Here is a 22,321-nt window from a genome sequence, read left to right on the forward strand (position 1 = left end):
AACTAGGGAAATGCAACCTAGATGGAGCTACTATCAGGTGGGTGAATAACTGGTTGGAAAACCGTTCCCAGAGAGAAGTTAACAGTGGTTCACAGTCATGCTGGAAGGGTATAACGAGTGGGGTTGAGCAGGGATCAGTTCTGGGTCCAGTTGTGTTCAATATCTTCATCAATGATTTGGATAATGGCATAGAGAGTACACTTATAAAGTTTGTGGACAATACCAAGCTGGGAGGGGTTGCAAGTGCTTTGGAGAATAGGATTATAATTCAAAATGATCTGGACAAACTGAAGAAATGGTCTGAAGTAAATAGGATGAAATTCAATAAGGACAAATGCAAAGCACTCCACTTAGGAAGGAATAATCACTTGCACACATACAACATGGGAAATGACTGCCTAGGAAGGAATACTGCAGAAAAGGATCTGGGGGTCATAGTGGACCACAAGCTAAATATAAGTCAACAGTGTAACACTGTTGCAAAAAAAAGCGAACATCATTCTGAGCTGTATTAGCAGGAGCGTTATAAGCAAGACACGAGAAATAATTCTTCCCTTCTACTCTGCGCTGATTAGGCCTCAACTGGTGTATTGTGTCCAGTTCTGGCTGCCACATTTCAGGAAAGATGTGAACAAACTGGAGAGAGTCCAGAGAGAAGAGCAACAAAAATGATTAAAGGTCTAGAAAACATGACCTATGAGGGAAGATTGAAAAAATTGGGTTTGTTTTTTCTGGAAAAGAGAAGACTGAGAGAGAACATAAGTTTTCAAGTACGTGAAAGGTTGTTACAAGGAGGAGGGAGAAAAATTGTTCATAACCTCTGAGGATAGGACAAGAAGCAATGGGCTTAAATGCAGCAAGGGTGGTTTAGGTTGGACATTAGGAAAAACTTCCTAACTGTCAGGGTGGTTAAGCACCGGAATAAATTGCCTAGGGAGGTTGAGGAATCTCCATCTGTGACGGGTTGAGATCACAGAAACCCCCTTGGGGCTGCCAACTGATGTGCCAAGACTACTACTGCCCCTGCTTTCCCCAGCCAGCTTGGGACTTCAGTGCCCTGCCTGGTTTGAGCCAGACATGCTAGCCTGCTGCAAACACAGACCCAGGTCTGAACTACGTCCCACAAACTGCAGGCTTAACTGAAAATAGCTTAAGAAGTACTCCTGTCTTCAGCACTCAGATGCCCAGCTCCTAATGGGGTCCAAACCCCAAATAAATCCATTTTACCCTGTATGAAACTTATACAGGATAAACTCATAAATTGTTTGCCCTCTACAACACTGATAGAGAGATATACACAGCTGTTTGCCCCGCCAGGTATTAATACATACTCTGGGTTAATTAATAAGTAAAAAGTGATTTTATGAAATACAAAACATAGGATTTAAGTGGTTCCACGTAATAACAGATGGAACAAAGTGAATTACCAAGCAAAATAAAATAAAACATGCAAGTCTAAACTCAATACAGTATGAAGCTGAATACAGATAAAATCTCATCCTCAGAGATGTTCCAATAAGCCTCTTTTACAGACCAGCCTCCTTCTAGTCTGGGTCCAGCAATCACTCACACCCCAGTGGTTACTGTCCTTTGTTCCAGTTTCTTTTAGGTATTCTTTGGGGGTGGAGAGGCTATCTCTTGAGCCAGCTGAAGACCAAATGAAGGGGTCTCCCAGGGATTTAAATAGACTTTCTCTTGTGGGTGGAAACCCCTCCCTCCACCTGTGTAGAATCCCAGCTATAAGATGGAGTTCTGGAGTCACATAGGCAAGTCACATGATCATGCATGACTCAGAACTTACAGGTAGCAGCCATTGTTCACATGCTACCTTGAACGTCCTCAGGTAGACTTCTTATGTGGATTGGAGCCTTTGAAGTGATCCGATGAAGTGAGCTGTAGCTCACGAAAGCTTAGGCTCAAATAAATTGGTTAGTCTCTAAGGTGCCACAAGTACTCCTTTTCTTTTTGCGAATACAGACTAACATGGCTGTTACTCTGAAAATTGTCCATTAAGTGTTTCTTGATTGGGGCACTTAACTTGCAAATTCCTTTCTAAAGTAGCTGCCCAAATGCCTTACTAAGGCTACTTAAAATCAAACAAGTACACAGCCAATGTTCATAACTTCGAATACAAAAATGGTACATGCATACAAATAGGATGAATATATTCAGTAGATCATAACCTTTGCAGAGATATGTTACATGGCATATGTAGCATAAAACATATTCCAGTTATGTTATATTTACATTCATCTGACCTTAAAGTCTATGATTCTATGATAAGCATATTTCCATAAAGCATTATGGGGTGCAATGTCATGCCATCATTGGAGATTTTTAAGAGCAGGTTAGAAAACACCTGTCAGGGATGGTCTAGATAATACTTAGTCCTGCCATGAGTGCAGGGGACTGGACTAGATGACCTCTCGAGGTCCCTTCCAGTCCTATGATTCTATGATTCTGTAAGGGAGTAAGGCAAGCAGGATTTGCCCCCCAACAAACTGATTGACTATGCCTCAATTCTATAAAACACTCCAAATTGCCTCTTGTTTTTAAAAATTAGATGTAACAAAGTATGACAATCTTAAATTGTTTTATAAACAACAACAAAAACCCTGTCAAGATATCCCCTGAATATTCCCAAGATATGTTCATTTAAATCATAACAGGAAACTGCATTTCACTTTTCCATTTTTGCATGTGTTCTAGTTCATTCGTTTTTTACCATGTTAACTCAAAAATGTCATGTATATTAACTCAAAAGTATTGTGTATTAATAGCATAGAATGGTGAAGGAGGCGGTGTTACTTGATTCATAGACCAGGGGGAAACAAAATGTAGCATTTGCAATCCAACTGGCTCAGTAAAGGCTAATCATGATGATCTTGCATTATGTCCCGTATGAGATACATCCTTAAGCATATGTCTGCATTGCATTAAAACACCCCCATCTGACCCGTGTCAGCTGACTTGGGCTTGAGAGGCTGGTCCTGCAAGGCTATAAAATTGCAGTGTGGACTATGTGATAGCTATTAATTTTGGTGCACTGTTTAATGATGTACATTGGGAATACTGGAATCTTTTTTTAATTGGTCCTGGAAGATTTGTACTGGGTCTAATTCTGCAATTCTTGTACTCATAGTGACATCAGTGAAATTGCTGAGTCAGTCAATGTGGAGAGGGAAGCACTGAAGCATGTGCTCAGCTTTAAATATTCTTGTCAAGGGGATATAAGCATGTGCTTAAATTTAAACATCTACTTAAGTGCTTTGCTGAAGTGAACAACCACAAGATCAGGTCCGTGCTGTGGAACATTTTAAAAGGTGTTGAAATACACATCAAAGTTCCAAGGGACCAGAAACGGTGGGTACTTCAACATATCACTGAGATGTGTTTGTGCTCTAATGTGACAGCAGCAAATATTAGAGTCCTTTTAGTAAGGAAATGTATCTGGTTGGTAGCAATTTTATGATTTCAAGAATAAATGTGTTTAAAAATAATACTCCCTTTTGTCCCCCACCAAAAAGCAACTGAAAACCATTTTTTATTAAATGTACACGTCAGATGGGATGTCTGTTAATAAGAGCGATAAATGTAGTGAATTTCTATTATGCTTTTTAGTTATCTACCCCTCTTCTCTTTCTATGACAGTTACTATTACCTTACTGCCTTTTGCTGCAAGTAGGTAGCTGCAATATAATTCATGGGTCGGGGAGACTCCCAGAAGGTGTAGATAGTTAAGTTTCCAGGAAAACCTTTCAAATGAGGCGTCGCCTGCTTTTCTTTGTTCATTTACGCTGCTTGCCACAGCACTGCCACTGACTACTTCAAAGACTCTTGCAACAATCAAAGACCCTGCAAGGTCTAAGCCACATGTTCCCCTTGCTCCCTCCTGCAGTATGTGTGCTGCAGTTTCAAATAAAATTGCTTTATTTCCTGATCTTTGTCTCTTTCCTCTGCCAGCACATTTTCAAGCTTCTAATAATTTTTTTTATTGCTTATTGTACTATTTTATGACCTGTCAACTTCTGTAACTTCAGCTTTTTCTCCCTTAAAATAGTAATCAACATTTCAAATCTGTCTCTCAAACTGAATAAAACTGTACGGTATTACATCTTTCAAAAGACAGTAGGGCATGTTCATACCTGTTGTAACTCCATTGAATTAACACTGGAGATGAATTTGACCCACTTATTCCAAATGGCACTAGAAAAATAATCACTTCTAATTAGCAGGAAATTTGAGGCCCAATCCTGCAAAGCCCTGCATGTGTGTTGGAATAGTCACCTATTATTTCTGAACCTGATTCTGCAACGGGATTTGGAGGTGCTTGGGCCTATATCCACAAAGGTACTTAGGTCCCTAAGTACCGGTTTTAGATGCTACTACAATCAACAAAACTCCTGCTCAGCTGCTGCTGTTTCCTAGGCATTTAAGTTCCTGCCTTCCAGGTGGGTGCCCTAACCACCTGGCTACATGGTCATTCTCACACACTCTCTGTCCCAATGATTCTTTAAATATATATCCAAGTGGAACAGCTTCAATAGGACAGACTGACAAAGCCCCATTTCAGAATATCCTATAGCTCCGTGGTTAGAACACTTTCCAGAGAGGTGCGAGAGCCCTGTTCAAATTCTTTCTCCCCATCATTTGGAGTGGGGAACCAGACCTGAGTCTCCACTAGATGAATGTGCTAATAATTGGGCTGAAAGTTATCAGGTAGGCAGTGGCACCCTCCCTCCCACGACTCTCCACCCCCATTTCATGTAGAGTGAAGCCAGCATCTAACTCATACTCAAAAGAAATGACTTAGGCACCTAAGCCACCTGATTCCAAGACAGGATTTCCCAGTTGTCAGAGCTGGGTGCCTCCCTGCAGCCCACACTTGGGCACGTTGCTCCATTCAAGGGCACACCCCTCTTATCAGCATTTCCCATTAGCTAGCTGAGGTGGCTCCATGTCTAGTTGCTGGCTTTTGTGGATCACTGGCTTAGGCTTCTGTCTCTCCCTATAGCGCGTCCGACCAGAATGCCCAGTCGAGTGGTGGCTTTGGTCTGGTTAAAAGTCTGGTTGGCGGTGCAATGGGGCTAAGGCAGGCTCCCTGCCTGCCGTAGCTCCATGTGGCTCCCAGAAGTGACTGCCAGGTCCGTGCAGGTCCTAGGCGCATGGGCGGCCAGGGAGACTCCATGCGCTGTCCTTGTCCCTGGTGCTGGCTCTGTAGCCATTGGCTGGGAACCGGGACCAATGGGAGCTGCGGTAAACACCACCGGGACCCCACACTCTGAGCCCCCTCCTGCACCTCTGCCCAGCCTGAAGTCCCCTCCTGCACGCAAACTCTCTCCCTCTGTACCCCCCGAATACCCTGCCCTAGCCCTGAGGCGCCTCCTGCACCCCAAACCCCTCATCCCCAGCCTCACCCTGGAGCCCTCACTGCCCCGCACCCCAACCCCCTGTCCCAGCCCAGAGCCCACACCCCCTCCTACACTCCAAACCCCTTGGCCCCATCCTGGAGCCCCCTCCTGCACCCAAACTCCTTCCCGAAGCCCACACCCCACACTCCCAACACTCTGCCCCAGTCCTGAGGCCCCTCCTGCACCCCAAAACCCTCATCCCTGCCCCCCACACCAACACCCTGCCCCAGCCCGGAGCCCTCTCCTGCATCCTGAACCCCTCATTTCTGGTCCCACCCAGAGCCCACACCCGCAGACCAGAGCCCATACCCCTCCCCTTCACTCTAACTCCCTACCCCAGCCCAGAGCCCTCTCCTGCACCCCAAACCCATCATCCCTCAGCCGGAATCCTCAGCCCCCTCCCGCACCCGTACACCAGCCCAGTGAAAGTGAGTGAGAGTGGGGGAGAGCATGTGATGGGAGGGAGGGGGGATGGAGTGAGCAGAGGCAGGGCCTCAGAGAAGGGGCAGGGCAGTGGCAGAGGTGTTCGGTTTGTGCAATTAGAAAGTTGGCAACTCTATGCCTCACTCAGGCTTTGTGGATCACAGTGATGTTCCTGTGATTTTCTGGGCACCTAGCTTATAGGCATTATGCAATGCTCATTGTCACAAGGCCAAGTCCCTTTGTCGATTCGGACCTGGGTGAGTTGTACAATTGGGCCCTCTGTGATGAGGCTGCGGGTTTTTTTCCCTGTTTCAATAATACTTGGGGCAAAGCTCTCTCTTTCACTGGCGACATTTCCATTCCACAAAAGCCAAAGCAGGGGACTATTCATGTAATCAGAAAACAGTCAAGGCATCTGTCCATTATAAACAAAATAAAACATTCTCTCTCTCTCTCACACACACGTTTTTAAAACAAAAACTTCATTTTTTAAGTATAATGAGTTACCTTAAGATAAAGAAAAGATAATAAACTTAAATGGAATAGTAATACAATTTTATTTAAAAGTAGGAAACCCTAGATTGCATTTTTCTAGCAAAAATGTATTTTACAAGTTATCAGAGTCTAGTGGTGCATTAAAATATCCATGTATTATAGAAGGCTTAGAGATGGAATTACTCTGATATTAAAGAAGGCTCCTGGTGCTGTGTGTATATATTGTGTTGTAAGTCCTTGCTGATCATTTTTATTGTCTTTTTATTAAGTAATACAGTACGAGAGTAGAGATTCGTTTACCCTAGTGGAAGTCGAACAACTCAAAATATTTTTTTGCTCGGTTTGTATCAAACACTTCTTTTTTTCCTCAGTTTGTATTAAACACTTTTAATGTTTTTCCTGAATTGTGTGTTACACTGTTATCAGATGGGGAAAAAACATCTGATTTGGGGTTGGAGATTTAATTTCAATCTATGTCTGAATTCAAATACAAATGTTTCATTTAGCTCCTGGGTCTCATTTCCAAGATGTGATAAACTAAAACTAATTCCAGCTTTGGAATGTAATGCTGTTTATAATGTTCAACTAGACTCTAAAAGTATTTTTTTACTTGGACTTTGTGTTTGAACTGTATTTTAGACATAGTTCTGAAAACACGTGTCTTCCTGGGAAATGATTGTAAGTAGCACATCCTGGCTATTCAGTTGCTGAAGATGTTGCACAATGTTGTCTTAAACTGTGGAAAGTGTCACTATTAATGAACTGAGTGGTCAGGAATACAGGCAGTCCTCGACTTTATGATGTTCGAATTATGACGAACGGCACTTATGCCGCTTCTACATTGACACCCTGATTCGACTTACAACTACAGGTTTTGAGTTTACGACGTTCTGTGCCTCAATGGAGTAGATTGCGGTTCTGAGTTACGACTTACGACGCAATTGTAAGGAACCAATTGTGTTGTAAGTCCGAGGACTGCCTGTACCCTGCACTGATGATACCAGTGGCTTATATGTGCCTCAGGTCAGTGTTTGATCAGATTTAGTATCTTAATGTTCATTTAAGTGTGAAGTTAGAAAACTGAAATAATAGCTTGATCCTGTAAGGTACTGAGCACTCTGGCCCCAATCCAGCAGAGCACTTAAGCATGTACTTAACTTTAAGCACCTTTAATAGTCCCACTGAATAGTCCCGTTGAAGTCAATAGCCAAGCAAGTGCCTAAGTGCTTTGCTGGATTGAGGCCCAAGTACTCAACAGCTTGTAGGATCAAGTTACCATATGGTTGGTGTGCACGTATTGTTCTGAACTGCACTGAAACGGCACGTCTGTATGAATTAAAAGGCACGTCAGAGCAGCAGTTTGGAAACTTGGTAAATTCTAGGCTATGCACCTGCGCTCTTCCAGATCTCTTTCCTACTCTCATTCCCCTTGAGCCTTGCCTACCCAAAGAAATGTAGCTGTTGCTGACAATAGGTGTCAGTAGCAGGCATGGGTAAAACAGGCACTGAAAATTAATTGCAAGTCTAGACAGGACTAAACCATGGACAGCATGTTTCAGGAACCACAGTTTCCTCATGTAGATAGGTCTGTACATACTCTCAGGTGAGGAACATAAACTGGTGGGGGATTGATATGGCTTTGTGGTGGGGAGACTGGGCCAGTCTCAGAAAGTTATTTGCTTTAGCTTCCATTTATGTTGTTCTTCTCTGGTCCCTTTCCATCTTCCCCACCCCACCTCCAACAAAGACAATTAATTTTATCATTAATTTAAATGTAATTACTTAAGACACTTCCTTTGTTCTGTCAAACACAAGTCCTACATGTACCTGCCACAATCAGCAAGTTATTCTTGGCAGTGCTATTACTGAGGCTCTGCTGACACCACCCATGATTTATATGGTTGTATCATTATCACTGATTGGGAATCCAGCACAGCTCACCCCATACTCTTTCTCCCCACTCCCTCCCCCCATGGGACCTTGTGAGTATATCAGAGGATTTGTGGTCAGGGAGTCAGAGCTGAGCTCTGAAGAAGCCTGTAGTAAATAGGATGCTACCAACATTGTCAAGCTACAAATTCACTTAACTATCAATCACATCTCTTTGCTTTGGGGTCTCTTTGAATTCTCAGTGGGGCGTGTGCACTGCCTGTTCCAAATGTTTGCCAATCTGAATTGAATTGCCCCATGGCTGTACTGCCAGGCAAGGGCAATGTCCCTGGACAAGGAACAGCAGTCTCCCCTGAGCTCATGGAATATTATTTTGTGAGTGGAAATGAGAAGATCCAGGAAAGACACTACTGTTTTTCCTCCTCCTTCATGATGGCTTAGCAACTCAGGGGTGTTACACTTATGGTAATGTTTCAGGAACAGAAGCCCCTGAAAAATAGGATGAAAGGTTATGAACTGAAAGTGGGGAAAATTGGAAGTTTCTGTGGAATCTTACCAAGAAAACATTTTGACTGTAGTACAGCAAATCTGTCATTGTATCACTAATGGATGTTTGCCACTGTCCAACTCCTATGTTTTGTAATTTACTGTGATAGAAATGGTAACCAATGGAATAAATGGAATGGATGATGAATGGAATAAAAGGCTACAGTGTTAATGAAAAATATGTTCCCTAGCTCATGCATATGAGAGAGTGAGAAATCAGTACACTTCAGGTTTAAGCAAGCCAGGTAGGATATGTCCAGGGAACTGTAAGAGAAATGAAAGGAGAAAGGGAAGGGGCTGAGGAAAATGAAGACAGTACTGAGGTTTGGGGGAGTCTCTGGAGGGAGCAACCAAAGGAACAGATGGGGGTGGGGAGGGGGAATCGTTACTGATGCATTTCATTTAAAGTTTTTTTCTGAATAAATGATTCAGTTCAAAGAATACTTGTTTTCAATGTAAACAACAATCCCTCAATTCAATACACAACTTCATTACTTAACAAAACTCAAGAACACTTGAGTTTGACAGCATTGTTCCCAACTTAGATCAAAGCTCTGTGAGGAAAGGACCATGCATTTTTGTCTATAAATGGACATGCATGTCTATGGTTCTGGGTAAATAGCTAAAAACAAGGGGAGTTGCCTTGCTACAGCTATAGATCAGTTTAATCCTTTGGAATTTTACCTTTAGAGCCAAATACTTAGGATTGTGATTGTAGCGAGTCAATGGAGCTACCATGATTTACCCCAGCATCGGAGGAAGAATGGTCCAGGATTCAGGGGCTATCCTGGGAGACTCTGCTCCACCATGGGCTTACTGTGTGACCATGGGCAAGTCACTTAGTCTTTATATGCCTTAGTTCCCCATCTGTAAAATGGGGATAATAGTCCTTCCCTACCTCACATAGGTGTTGCACATTAAAGATGGTGCGCTGCTCAGATACTACAGTAATGGTGGTAATTAAAATAGATTTTGATTTTGCCTGTTGCTGCTCTGTTGTTTTATCCCTGTGAACTTTACTGAATTATCAAGTCGATCAATATAGTACCCTATATTTTAAAATACACAGTAATTTTAATGCACTTACTGTAATCCTAAAACTAAGAACACTGAAACTGATTTGTCAAATTTGTCTTCTGTCACTCCTCTTCTGTGAATGTAAATAGTACCTATAGTTTGCATTAAATTTTAATGTGTCAGTCATTCAGGCTACCATGGGCACTGACTAGATTTGTCTGAATACTCCTGTTGTGCAAATTGTCCTGCAGGAAGGATATTGCCAGATTTAAATTAAACAAGTAGATAATGCTTCTACTTGTTTAAAGCACAGTGATAAGGGATGTTTGATGGCTATTGTCTGGCATGAAGCACTTGATGATGGCACTTGTCTTTAAACATATGTTTTCTGTTAAGCAGCAATTTGTCTGTTGATGAGAATTGTATCCCTGATGGCACTTTCTTCCCATATTCAGTTGTGCATATTAGATGTATTCTCAACACTGATTGTGAAGGGCACTGAAAGCTTGCCCTTGCAAAGGATTGTACCACAAGGGCAAGATTTTACTGTCAAGGGTTATTTGAGACTAAAAATAGCAGGACAATCAGCACTTATAACAGCTCAACAGTATTACCACATTTGGCCTGCAAATAGATAGATAGAATGCACAAGCTTTATAATCCTTAGGCAATAGGTACCTATTTTTCTGAGGTTTGTTGTATGTTTCTGACTCTTAAACTGGTGTTTGGTGACTGTGTCTATCCAAAACACTGCAGAAAATTGTTTAATTGATTAATATTAAGTGCTTATTAGAAACAGTTAAATAAGTGGGGCCTATTCTACACTAGAAAGTTTTACTGGCATAGTTATGTTAGCGAGGAGTGTTTAAAAAAATAAAACAAAACCAAAAAAATCCTTCATAGCTATGCTAATAAAAGCCGTAGTGTAGATGCAGTTATATCAGCAAAAAAAATCCTTTTGCTGGTGTAGTTTATTCTATTCAGGGATCTCTTTTGCTGCTATAATCTGCATCTCCACTAGTAGAGCTATACTGACACTCAATCTGAAAATTCTTTTAAGTATAGAAAAGGGCTAACTTTCTCACTTGATAGCCTAGTGGCCTGGGATGAGACACCCCCAGGTTCAAAACCCTGCTTGCCTGAATGATCTGGGGTGAAAAATTCTGCTAAATCAAGTAGAGCAGGGACTTGAACCTGGGTTACCTATATCCCTGGCTGCTGGCTTGACCATCAGACTAAAGAATATGAATGTCAGTCTTTCTTGCTCTTTCCTCCTTCCAATCAATGCAGAAGAAAAACAAATTCTGAAACCTCAAAATTTGCCCCCAGAAGGAAGGATCATCCTCTGGACAGCTCTGACAGTTACTCGAGACCAGCACTGGACTGCATACTTTTACAATAAAAGATTGACAAAATTCACTTATGACTAGTATAATAAAATTGTGGCTGTTCTCCAAGTGTAAATCCACTTGGACCCAGATGAGGATGGGAGTGCCTTTGAGGAAATTCATGTAGGAGGTAAACTGATAACCAAGCGTGCTCTGAGATCCAAAAAAGCAAGTGCAAAAGAGCCCTGAATTTACACAACAGAGAAATACCATTGTAAGGAGGCTGTAATTGTAAGGAAAGGAGCTGGAATAAAATCAGAGGATGCTGAAGTGACCTTCCCATGCCTCTCTCCTTATTACCTGAGTTGTTTCACCTTTTCAAAAGCAGTTTGAGCTGTCAGATGCATGTTAAATGGGGTTTTCACTCCTGTTGTATTTTAAGTGTCTGTTATATAGTTAAGTTTCAGAGTAGCAGCTGTGTTAGTCTGTATTCGCAAAAAGAAAAGGAGTACTTGTGGCACCTTAGAGACTAACCAATTTATTTGAGCATAAGCTTTCGTGAGCTTAGCTGTAGCTCATGAAAGCTTATGCTCAAATAAATTGGTTAGTCTCTAAGGTGCCACAAGTACTCCTTTTCTTATATAGTTAAGTTAGTTACAAGATTTTTTTTATTTTTTTTAAAACAAAGCAACCCTGATCATGGAAAAGATCATCCTTGACTTAATGCCAGTGGTACACTCCTCAAATCTACTTGAGTTCAATCCTGCAATCAATCTCATACTTAACATTCCAGCTTCTAGTTTTAATACCTAAATGAATCCCCCTGTACACAAAAGCTGTTCTGTACTGAATGTAGCAAGCCATTTTACCAGGAGAGGCTTACAATATGTACTTTAAAAGGTGTAAATATGACTGTGAATGCCTGTTTTAGTGGGAGTTATGAGGAATTTCTATAGAAACATTAATCCCTCTTTGATATGTGTCAGTACATTTAACACAATTGGGTTGCAAGCCTCTGAGATGGATAATTATCTTATGTCAGTACGGCTTGGCATGGTAAATTATTCTCACTTCAGAAATGCTGGGCCAAATCCTGCCCTCAGATATATGCAGACATCTCCCCACATCTGTCCAAGTGGCTGAAAGTTCAGCGGACCTGGGCTGGTGCACTTCACACAGCAATAACCGCTACTGCCAGTCATCTCCTCTTCCCAAGCTCCAAGGATCCCTCTTCTTACCATTTCTATCTTCAGAGGGAGTGGTGGTCTTTTATACATGTGCTGTTTCTGCAAGCTATTGCCTCCTCCCTGGATTTTCTGCGTGTGCTGGGTGGCTATGCTCCCTGTGACAACTTGGGGAATATGTCTTCTGTGTTTATGAATTCTAGTTCATGTTATGAAGAAATTATTGTATCAGGGAATGCCACTATATGGATGTGGAATCTACCATTTGCTGACAAGGGACGTAGCACATCCCTACCCGACAGAGGTGACCATGTGACTCCCCTCCCCAGATTTCCGCAAGGGTTTATATGCCCTACGCCGAACCCTGCTGCATACCACAGAATCTTTAAATTGTGCCCCCCCCGCACTATGAACCAATATGCGTCATCTCTGCTAACAGAACAGGGACAATGGAGAATAGTTAACCTTAACGAACTATGCTCTAATTCAGTAGTTCTCAACCTGTTTATCATTGTGGGCCGCATCCAATACTACTTGTATGGTCCTGAGGATGTCACATGGGCTGCAGCTGTGTGCTGATTGGGCTGCAGGTTGAGAACCACCACTCTGACTGAACGTGGGCATGCTAAGGAGGTTGGCTGAGGCTGGGAGAAGCTAGTTCCTCTAATCTTGTCAATAGGAGCGAGAAGTGGAGAGTGGAAAATTCCCAGCAGCAAAACAAAGGAACCAGGTGGTGTTGATGGAACATATTCACTTGAGAGACTCACTAAGACAGGAAGAGGAATCTGTGGGCAGGAGAGGTCCTGTTCAACTGCAGTTAGAGAAGGCTAAGTGAGCTCAAATGGCTTTATGATTCTGAAGGGAAACCAATGAGCTGCAGGGAAAGGAACCTGGACACTCAGAGAGCTCTGTCTAAGCCCAAAGAACTTTCTAGAGTGGTGAGGAACTTGAGGCAGGGAAATGTATGTAGGTGTTTATAACTTTATATAGATCTGTATATTTCTTATGCTTACTATGTGAAGAGGCGTGGTGTTTTAGAATCCTGTGTAAAGTCTGTGTGTGCCGGCTTTCAAACTATCTCATGCCCTTGTAGAGTTAAACTAGAAACCAGAAGGCTCACACATTTGGTAGCATTCTGGGGAATGTGCAAGAGCAGCAGGGGAGGCATGGGAAAAACAGTACTAGTTTCAAGGCCTGTGCAATTTGACCAGAGTCCCCAGGGCAAAGAGGGGTATCATACATATGGTCTGCACCTGGAGTGTGCACCTACTGGCCCAAAGCGAGGGACAGTGCCAAAACAGTGCCCAGCCTCAGCAAGCTAAGGGCAGGTGGGATTCAGCATTTAGATCCCATCACAGCAGTCTGACAAGTATGCAGCTGTGGGAGCTTGACCAGATCTGACACACACCCATCTTCTTTGTTTGGGGAGATCTATTGGTAAGAGCCAGTGCTCTGGAATCTAACCCCCAGTGGTTCTCTGCTAACCGCACTGAGCCTTAGGCAGTGCCCCTCCCTGCTGACTTGTTTTTTCTGTTGCTTGCTGCCTAGAGTGAGGGCATATCCTAACTCCCATCTTTGTCATGACGGAAGGGAGTGGCACCCTTAATTACAGACTGCCCAATAAAGGATAATGGGGAAGTGGCCGCCTGGTTTCTTCAGAATAACTGGGAAAGGAGAGGACTCAAAAGCAGGCTGTGGTGAGAAATAGAGGCATGCAGGTTACTGGGCCCTGAGAATTCGTGGAAAGGAGGGGTGTCCTCGGTGATTGGGCCATCCCGTTGATGGGTCAAATCAAAAAGCAAGCCATCTAGGCTTACCCTACTTCCATCCCCTTCCAGCAGATGCTTCGGGGTGGGGTCACTTTTGGGTAATGTACACAGCTCTTATCATTCGATAAGTCATGGGTTTTTTTTCATGGTTCTTGCACCTGCATGAATCTAGATATTATTCTCTCCCTCAGTCTTGCATGACTTCATAAATTATACCTGACACTCCCCAAGAAATGTAGAAGTTAATTGTGTCCAAGTTATTTTTTAGCTAGCGTCTTTATATTCTAGCATCTTAATTGCATCTCTTAATGCAACATGCATTCCTAACTTGTAAGGATGTTGCCAAGAGTGAATGAAAAATGCTTTAAGGCAAAACAAACAGTGCTGTGTGGTTTCATTCCAAACAGTATCAGTTAAAATGAGGGCATGAACACTAATAAAGATGTTAATAATTAGAAGTTGCATGTTAAACTTTGTATGGTAAAAGAAATGTGTTGTGTCCTGCCATAAGAGAGACACTGACTCTCGTATTAAGGGCAGAGTAATCCACTGGCCTGATATCATGTGTAGAATGTCCAGCCCAAGACCTGGATCCTAACAACCTCGATTCAGACCTAGATCCAGCGCTAAACTGCTCAGGTCAGTCTCTGGAGTTACTGACACTTTGATTTTAATAACAAAGTCCACAGTTCAGTTCAAGGACATTCCTTTGTCTCCTCTTTTTCCTTTTAATGCGCAAGAATGGACTGTGTTTTGGTGGTATGGTGAGAACCAGTGGCTCTACCAGAGCATTAGAAAGCAAGCAATTCGCACTCTGATCAAGTTTTTTTTTTTTTGAGTGTAGGAGTAATGAGGAGAGCTGGTGGAAGCAGGCCCCATTAGGAAGTGATGGACCTCTCTAAAAACTCTCCCCAGGTAGTTGGACATAGTGATGTTTTAGAAAAAGTATAGGGCCATGTAGGAAAGAAGACACTTATTTTTCATTAAAGTCCCTGGGATTTTTAGTTTAGTTTTGTTAAAGCTGGGTGAGACTTAAAATGAGAGAATGAAGACAATGAATTAGTTAAAATGGGTATGGTGTGGGAATAAGGGATTACCTTTTAAAAAATCAGTAGCTATGAGAAATAGAGATAAAATATGAAGTGTTTAAGGAGAAGCTGGATCAAACCCTTGCTCCTTCCTTTCAACTGAGCATTGCTTTGGAGGAAAGCTGTCTTGGTAACCTACAGTTCTGTTATTGGGTTACGTAGGTAGGCTCTCCCAATTGACAGGACAGTTCTCACATGTTATATGCATAAAACTGATAGGGAAAAAGTTTTGGAGGTTCAGCTTGAATAAGATCCACAATTTCAGATGCTTTGACCACTAAAGTACCTGACTCTCTTCAATCTGCAAAATATGTTTGGAAATATGTAACCACATTTCCTGGTTCTTCCTGTTTTTTTGGTTTTGCTCAGAATTGGGAAGTGAGGACGGGTGTGAAAATGAGATGTAAGGGGAAAAATCTGATGTAAACTTCTTTAATCATCAAAAAATAAGTTTTTTAGTTCAGTTCAATTCAAGTTCAAGATGAAGGTCTTCTTATACCTGGGCTTGCTTTATCTGAACTTCTGAATTGGTTTGTCCCTTTCTGATACACACTCCTGTGTCCCCCTGATTTGCCATCTTAATAATTACCTTTCTTCTCTCCCCCCCCCCCCCCCCCCCCGTTAACTTTACAAACCCATTATATTTCAGTATGTTAAGGTAGAGAAAGAAACCTTGCCTCAATGACCACCAGTCTCAGAGAGCAGATTAACTCATATAAACAACTTGAGTGCTAGCCATTTATCTGGCTGGGTAAATCAACACTCTAGTGCACACATCCTAGAGGCATGAAGATTGATTGATTAAAACCCCACAAGGCCACTAAAGCTAGAATGTAAAGTAAATTACTTCCAAGGTTTTTATGTAATAAGAGTCTTAGGAGACAATAAAAAAGAGATAGGAAGAAATAAATACAAGGCAAAATGAATCCAAAGAGAGTCTTTGATTTGGGGACTAATGCCTGACATCCGTAACTTCCAGTTTCCTAGAAAAAATATGTTAAAAATATAACCTCATTTTCATTGTAATCCAGATTTATATATAATAGGTAATAAAACACGTGAATAAATTTTACAGACAGGAGAGACATTTCCTTCTTTGAAAAATGTATTCCTCACTGACCTGTGGAGAGGTTGTTTGTGAACAACTGCATCAGGAGATAAACATTTGCTGTTCAGTTGGAACAAAACTATTGCATCAGCTCTAGGTCTCCAGGACTGCAGCATTAAAAAAAAAAACAAACAAACCAAAAAAACAAACAAACCAGGCCTGAAGTGATTTTGAGTTACAGTGGGTGACAAGGAAAACAAACAAACAAAAATAGCTGCTGTCAACAGTGGTATACAATACTGGGATTAACATATATACTGCAGTAAAGTCATATAATGTGACATTATAAGAATGGGGTGTGGGGGTGGGTGATGTGACTTCTGCTTAACTTGTTGTTACATACTTAAAATATATGCTCAGTCCCAGTGGATCCTACAACACACCAAAGATGAAGATCAAGTTAACCAGGAACTGGACCATGTTAAAGGAGAAAGTTAGAGTCTACATAAACCTGTTAACCTCTGAGCCAGAGATTGCATGGGTTTGCAGTGGTAAAATATAGTTAAAACTGAACTACACTGCAGCCAATCAGGACACTCAGTTTAGGTGTGCAGTCTGATTGACTGACACTGCTCCAGATCTCAGTCTTCACTTCTGTTGGTATATACTCAGTGACTTACCACAAGACCACTTATAGCCAAAGAGGAAGCAGGAGTTGTTGCACTCTCTGAGAGTATGTCTTCACAACCTGCAGAGGTGTGCCTCCCAGCCCAGGTCAATAGACTCGGGCTAGCAGGGCTCACTCTGAAAATTGCTGTGTAGATAGTACTTTGAAGTTGAGGCTTGCATGGGAACTCAGGCTCTGAAGCCCAAACACCACTCTAGATTTCAGATCCTGAGATCGAGCCCAAGCCACAACTCCAAAGCGCTGTCTACACAGCAGTTTTTAACATGATCCCCGCTAGCACGAGTCAGTTGACCTAGGTTGGGAGGCTCACTTCTGCAGGATGTGTAGATGCCCAATATACAGAATTAGACCAGAGCTTTGTACACATATTGTTAAAAATAAATGAAAGCTTTTGGTTCATCTGTTCTTGTCTAGTTTGTTGGCGGTAGATAAAGTTCATATGCGTATTTAAATGTTCATACATTTATCAGTTCAGTAACTGTCTTATTTTACATTCCTTTAGAAACAGAAACCAAAGTCCCATAGGCCCAGGGAAATATGGATATGGAAAAGTACCATATATATTACCACTGCAAACTGACACCGGGCAACTGCCTCAAAAAACACGGAGGCAGCGACAGTCAACAAGGAACCAAGCATATGAGCAGAATCAGGGACTTGGGAACACACCCAATCATCCACCTAACCCTTCAGTTCAACATGGGAATCTTTACCAAGAAGAACGTGGACCTCAGGTGTTGGGGCCCTCAATTTATCAGCAGGCTCCAACCCATTCACAGGCCTTTCCTGCATCTCAAAGTTTGTTTCATGGGACTGACTCAACCCACCATGGCTCTGCATCCCGCCAGCCCTTCCAAGGTCAACCTCACTCTCCAAGGGCTGGAACTATTGTGTGCATTGGAGCCTACAAGCAGTACAAACTCTGCAACACAAATGTAAGTCCATTCTTTTCTCTCTCAATTTTAAAGACAGCTCCCTTAGCATGCTGGATTTCTGTTCTTCCTGTGGCTTAAAATCAAACGATATATATTGATCTTATTAACTATGGGGAAAAAATCCCTTCATTCTGTTAGTCATGGGATAAAAGAACCCATTGTATGTTGATTTAAAAGAAGAGTGGCTTGCGGGGATGTCCACAGTTGCTGTATAATATACTATTTGCCTAGCAGCATCCATCCCAGGGGTCTCAAATGGTTGTTAAACCTCACACACCTGTGGTATATGTATGATTCCTGTTAGGTAGATGGGGAAACTGAAGCACTGACTTTGCTTCACAGACAGTAGAAGGCAGAGCATAGGATGGGGATTGGTAGTCAGGTTTCCCAGCTCCCAGTCCCATGCTCTAATCACAAGATCACATGGCCTTTTTGTAACAGACCTTCCTTTTTGCAACATTTTGGAATTCATATACCCCAAACTAAGGTTTCTGATTTTAGGTGCCTGTTTTTAGGGTAAATTATGGCTTCTTTAGGAGTAAAAATCTATTGTATTAGAATTTTTTTTAAAAATAACATTTTTCTTAAAGCTGTTTTAAAATATTTGGCTTTGGTGCTATTCTGTGTTCTGGGATGACCTCCCAATGGGTTGTATGAGACCTTTCAGGGTCTGCTCTTCTGCTCGACAAACAAATTTGTAAAAGCTGTAATTTTTGGCTGTTTTTCTTGAAAATTTCATAAAACGTCTTTCACCAATGTTTGCCTTGGCTGGGTTTTATCAGCGTTTAACCTAAAACAAGAGGCCTTCTTCTTTCCAGTCTCTAGTGAATTAATATTGTTGAGTTCAAGAGCCATGCTATTTGGATATTAATAATTGTTTTTTTCTAAAGTATTAGTGCAGTTGTACGTTGATGTAACAGAGAATTGGGCCTTAGGGTGCATGTGTGAGTCCTAATCTGCCTTTACAGCCTTTGGGCCTTTTAAAACTGGGAGATGTAATCATAGGGACAAGCATGTGACCTTCAGAAAGCCAGATGGACACTTCCTGTCTCTTAGGTGGGGGTAGGGTGACCAGATAGCAAGTATAAAAAATCTGGACAGGGAGTGGGGAGTAATAGGTGCCTATATAAGAAAAAGCCCCCAAAATCGGGACTGTCCCTATAAAATTGGGACATCTGGTCACCCTAGGTGGGGGCAGCAGACAGGAGAGACCCAGTGCCAAGGATGCTTTGCAGTATGTTTCTCCATCAGTAGGCAGGAAAAAGTTACCAGAGGAGAAACATGTGTTTCCCCTTTCCCAGTTGTGGCAGCCAGAGACAGCCGGAAGAGTCTCTGTTACCAACTGTGTTGTATTATTTTGAACATTTTTTGAATTTTCTGTTAATTAATAAACTTGCATTGGGGAAAAGGGCGTGGAATGGAATTTGAGTGTTTGGGCTTTCATTTGAACTCCCATGGCTGGTGAATCTGCACACTGGTGCACAGGTAGGGTAGTAATACATCCCAGTCAGTTGTGTAGTTGAGGGGAAAAGCAGTTTGCCACTTCTCTTTGGGGAATATGGAGTTTAGCTTGGGTTAGTTTACTCTTTTTTTTTTTTTTTTTTTTTTACCACTACATCCTGATTCTGGTGGTTCAGTACCTCTGTCATGTGCTTTTGTAACACAGCCCTTTCTAAACCTTGCTTTCTCAGCCCTGAATCCTGCTTCCCCTTGTTCTTCCCTCTATTTCAGTCCCAGCCATATCGGGGCATGAAGGCACATAGTCATCATTCTCATGACATACATAAAGCATCAGCAGGGGCTTTTTCAAGAATGGTCTCTACAGACTTCTCTGTGGAAACTTCTGTTTAGTCACCACTATAACCAGCACCCTCCCAAGTCTGTTGCCAGTCTGTCCCTTGTGTGGGAGTGTTATGCAGGATAGACGCACCATTGGTTTGTTGTTTATCAAGTTATTGGATAGTTAAGGATTATTCTGTATGTACACAGCCCTTCTGGACACACAAGACATGGTCCCAGCGCAGAGAAGCTTAGAATCTAAACCAGGCTGACAAATGTGATACAGTGGATAACAGTTCAGACCTAAGAAGATGGGTTGATGATGGAGATCAGAATTGGAAGGTTCCATTAAAAAAGCAAGGTGTAATGAGGGATCTGGAAGAGGAGTTTGCAAGATGGATGTGAGACAGGCTATTCCAAATATGGAAGAAGGGCAAAGTTAGAAGAGAGGACTGTGAGGAGATTTCTATCCTTATTATTATTGGTAATGCCCACAATATGCAAGGGGCTTCCAAACTCAAAAGAAAAGCAGTTTTCTACTCAAAGGGGTTACTAGAGTAGTGGAGAGGAAGGGAATATCAGAGCAGAGGTTAGGTGGGGTGAAAATGTTTACAGTAAAGCTGTGAAAACAAGTGCAAAGATCTTGATTTTACTGTCTTGAATTATATTAAGATCATGACGCGAAGGAACAAGGTGGGTGATGTGGACTGAATGGCACGAGGGGAAGATGGTTACAGCAGAAATATTTCAGATAGAGTTGCAGGTGAGTGGAGGTGGAGTTAGAAAGGAGGAGGTGACAGTAGCTAAGAGGAGTGATCAAGGCATGGACCAAATGATCTAATAGTGGGGATGATGAAGAAAGGACATTGTAGAGGAAACTTGGCAGGAGGTGGCATCCAGAGAATGGGGTGAAGAGAAAGTTGTAAATGTGGGCTTGGGAGATGGGGAGGACAATGAAGATGTCAGCACTGATGGAGAAGGAAGGGAGAAGTTAGCTCTGGCGAAGTTTGGGATGGTGGCAGGACATACACTGAACTGTAAGTTAAATATGTTTTAGTGTTCGTGGGGAACTTGAGTGAAAATGCATTCATAGTAAATAACTGTAAATTTTTAAGCTACATTTAAGGGTAGGACATCAACAGGATACCAAAAAAAGGGTGAGCATATCCTCATCATTTCCCTGCACCTCTGAATGTAACCAGATTCTCAAGAAATGGGTGTGACTATTCAATGGTCTTTTTAACAAGAGAGAAATTGCAGGTGATGCAGCTAGAATTTTAAATCCTTGCAGGCACATAGCGCTGGTATTCAGATGATGAAATTCCCACGGACCAAGTGCAAGCTGTAATTGCCATCAGGGATCAGTTTCTCCCTAGGATGTGGTATTTAATAGTTATAAACAATAATTAAGTAGGAACAGTCATAGGAGTCAAGGCCCAGGCCAGAGCAAAGCAAGGCTGATAGTGTTTGTCCTTATTTACTTTTTCTTCCCGTGTCTCCACTTTTATACATGGACTTTGATTTAATTTATCATCAGTGACGTGTTCCAGAGCTGCTGCTGGCATCTAGGGAACGCTAGCTTCTTTTTTCTTTTCTTTTCCTTTTTCCTTGTATGTTCCAAGAGGTAAATATAATTTATCAAGGGGGAAAGATTCTATTAACTGGTACCCCGGTGTTTGGTTTCTCCTAAGGGTAGTTAATTAATTACAAATTAACTCAGTCTGCCTTGGCCTGTTAGGTCATTTCCTCATCGTTGTGCATTTAATGTGCTCTCATTGATAGCTGAACTCATTCTGCATGACTGACAGCTTGGTTCATAAAAAGTTAAGCTTATAGATTTTGGTTAGTGAGAGGCTGGGAAGAGCTTCTATTTGTTCAAGTGTTTTTGCAGGTCACTAAACCCATTTTCTCATTGTACAAATGGCTTCATCTCTTCAGCACTTGCATGAGTGTTTCCTGCCAGTCAGCCAGCTGATGGCTGAGCAGTCTCCCTGATCTGCCTGCTGGGCTTCCAGACTTCCCATGTTGCCCACCTCCGTGGGACACTAGGCTGCCTCGCTCCCCAGATGGTTAGCCAGACTGAGAGCTGGCTGGCTCCTTGCCCACAATTTTTTGAAAAATTTTCCATTCTACAGAAATTTGCTTTGTGGCTTTTTGTTCTGATTCAGAAAAAACATTTTTTTGGAAATGTACAATTTTCCGTGGACAGGAAATTCTGTTTCCTGTATTGCTTTGTTCACTACCAACACAGGGGTGATGTGAGGAAGTATTCATTAATATTTCTGGGATACAAAAGTGAATGGGGAGGTATGGAATTTTATTCAGTGAGAACTTTATTATTAAAAACTCTTTTCGTTTGGGACATCTATGTGCATTGTTTTTACTCATTTTGAGAATTGTGTGGCTATGTATTTGATATAATAGCAAAATGAGGTTAAGACGATGTTCCTTTTCCAAGGAATTTAGCTTTGACTCTGGTTTGGGAGTTTCCTTTTGAACAGTGTAGGATTGTATGTGCATTTAACAGTTTGACATTTCTAGGTGTACAGGAAAGCTTACTAAAAGCTTATATGAGTTTACATTACTTTAGGCTATACTGTGGTTTCTTTGATTCTTTGAAGTTTGGGGTGGGATTTCTTAAAGTTTTAGCTCAAAGGCCATTAATGCTAGTGGCAGAAGTAACATGCCAGCCATTGCTATGGGAATAACGGTTAAACGTT

At 42.0% G+C, this 22,321-nt stretch overlaps 1 protein-coding gene across 3 annotated transcripts in view; it reads left to right on the forward strand.

The window, feature by feature from the left end:
* The window catches only part of THSD4 (thrombospondin type 1 domain containing 4), a 599,697-nt gene that overhangs the window by 80,220 nt on the left and 497,156 nt on the right, over positions 1–22,321 (forward strand). For all 3 annotated transcript variants that reach the window (XM_027818796.3, XM_043523831.1, XM_043523832.1), the window contains one exon: positions 17,390–17,822. In XM_027818796.3, coding sequence (XP_027674597.2) covers positions 17,390–17,822 — 433 coding nt within the window. The remainder of the gene's footprint in view (positions 1–17,389; positions 17,823–22,321) is intronic.

This window comes from Chelonia mydas, chromosome 10 (assembly GCF_015237465.2).
Source record: "Chelonia mydas isolate rCheMyd1 chromosome 10, rCheMyd1.pri.v2, whole genome shotgun sequence".
Lineage (NCBI taxonomy): Eukaryota > Metazoa > Chordata > Testudines > Cheloniidae > Chelonia > Chelonia mydas.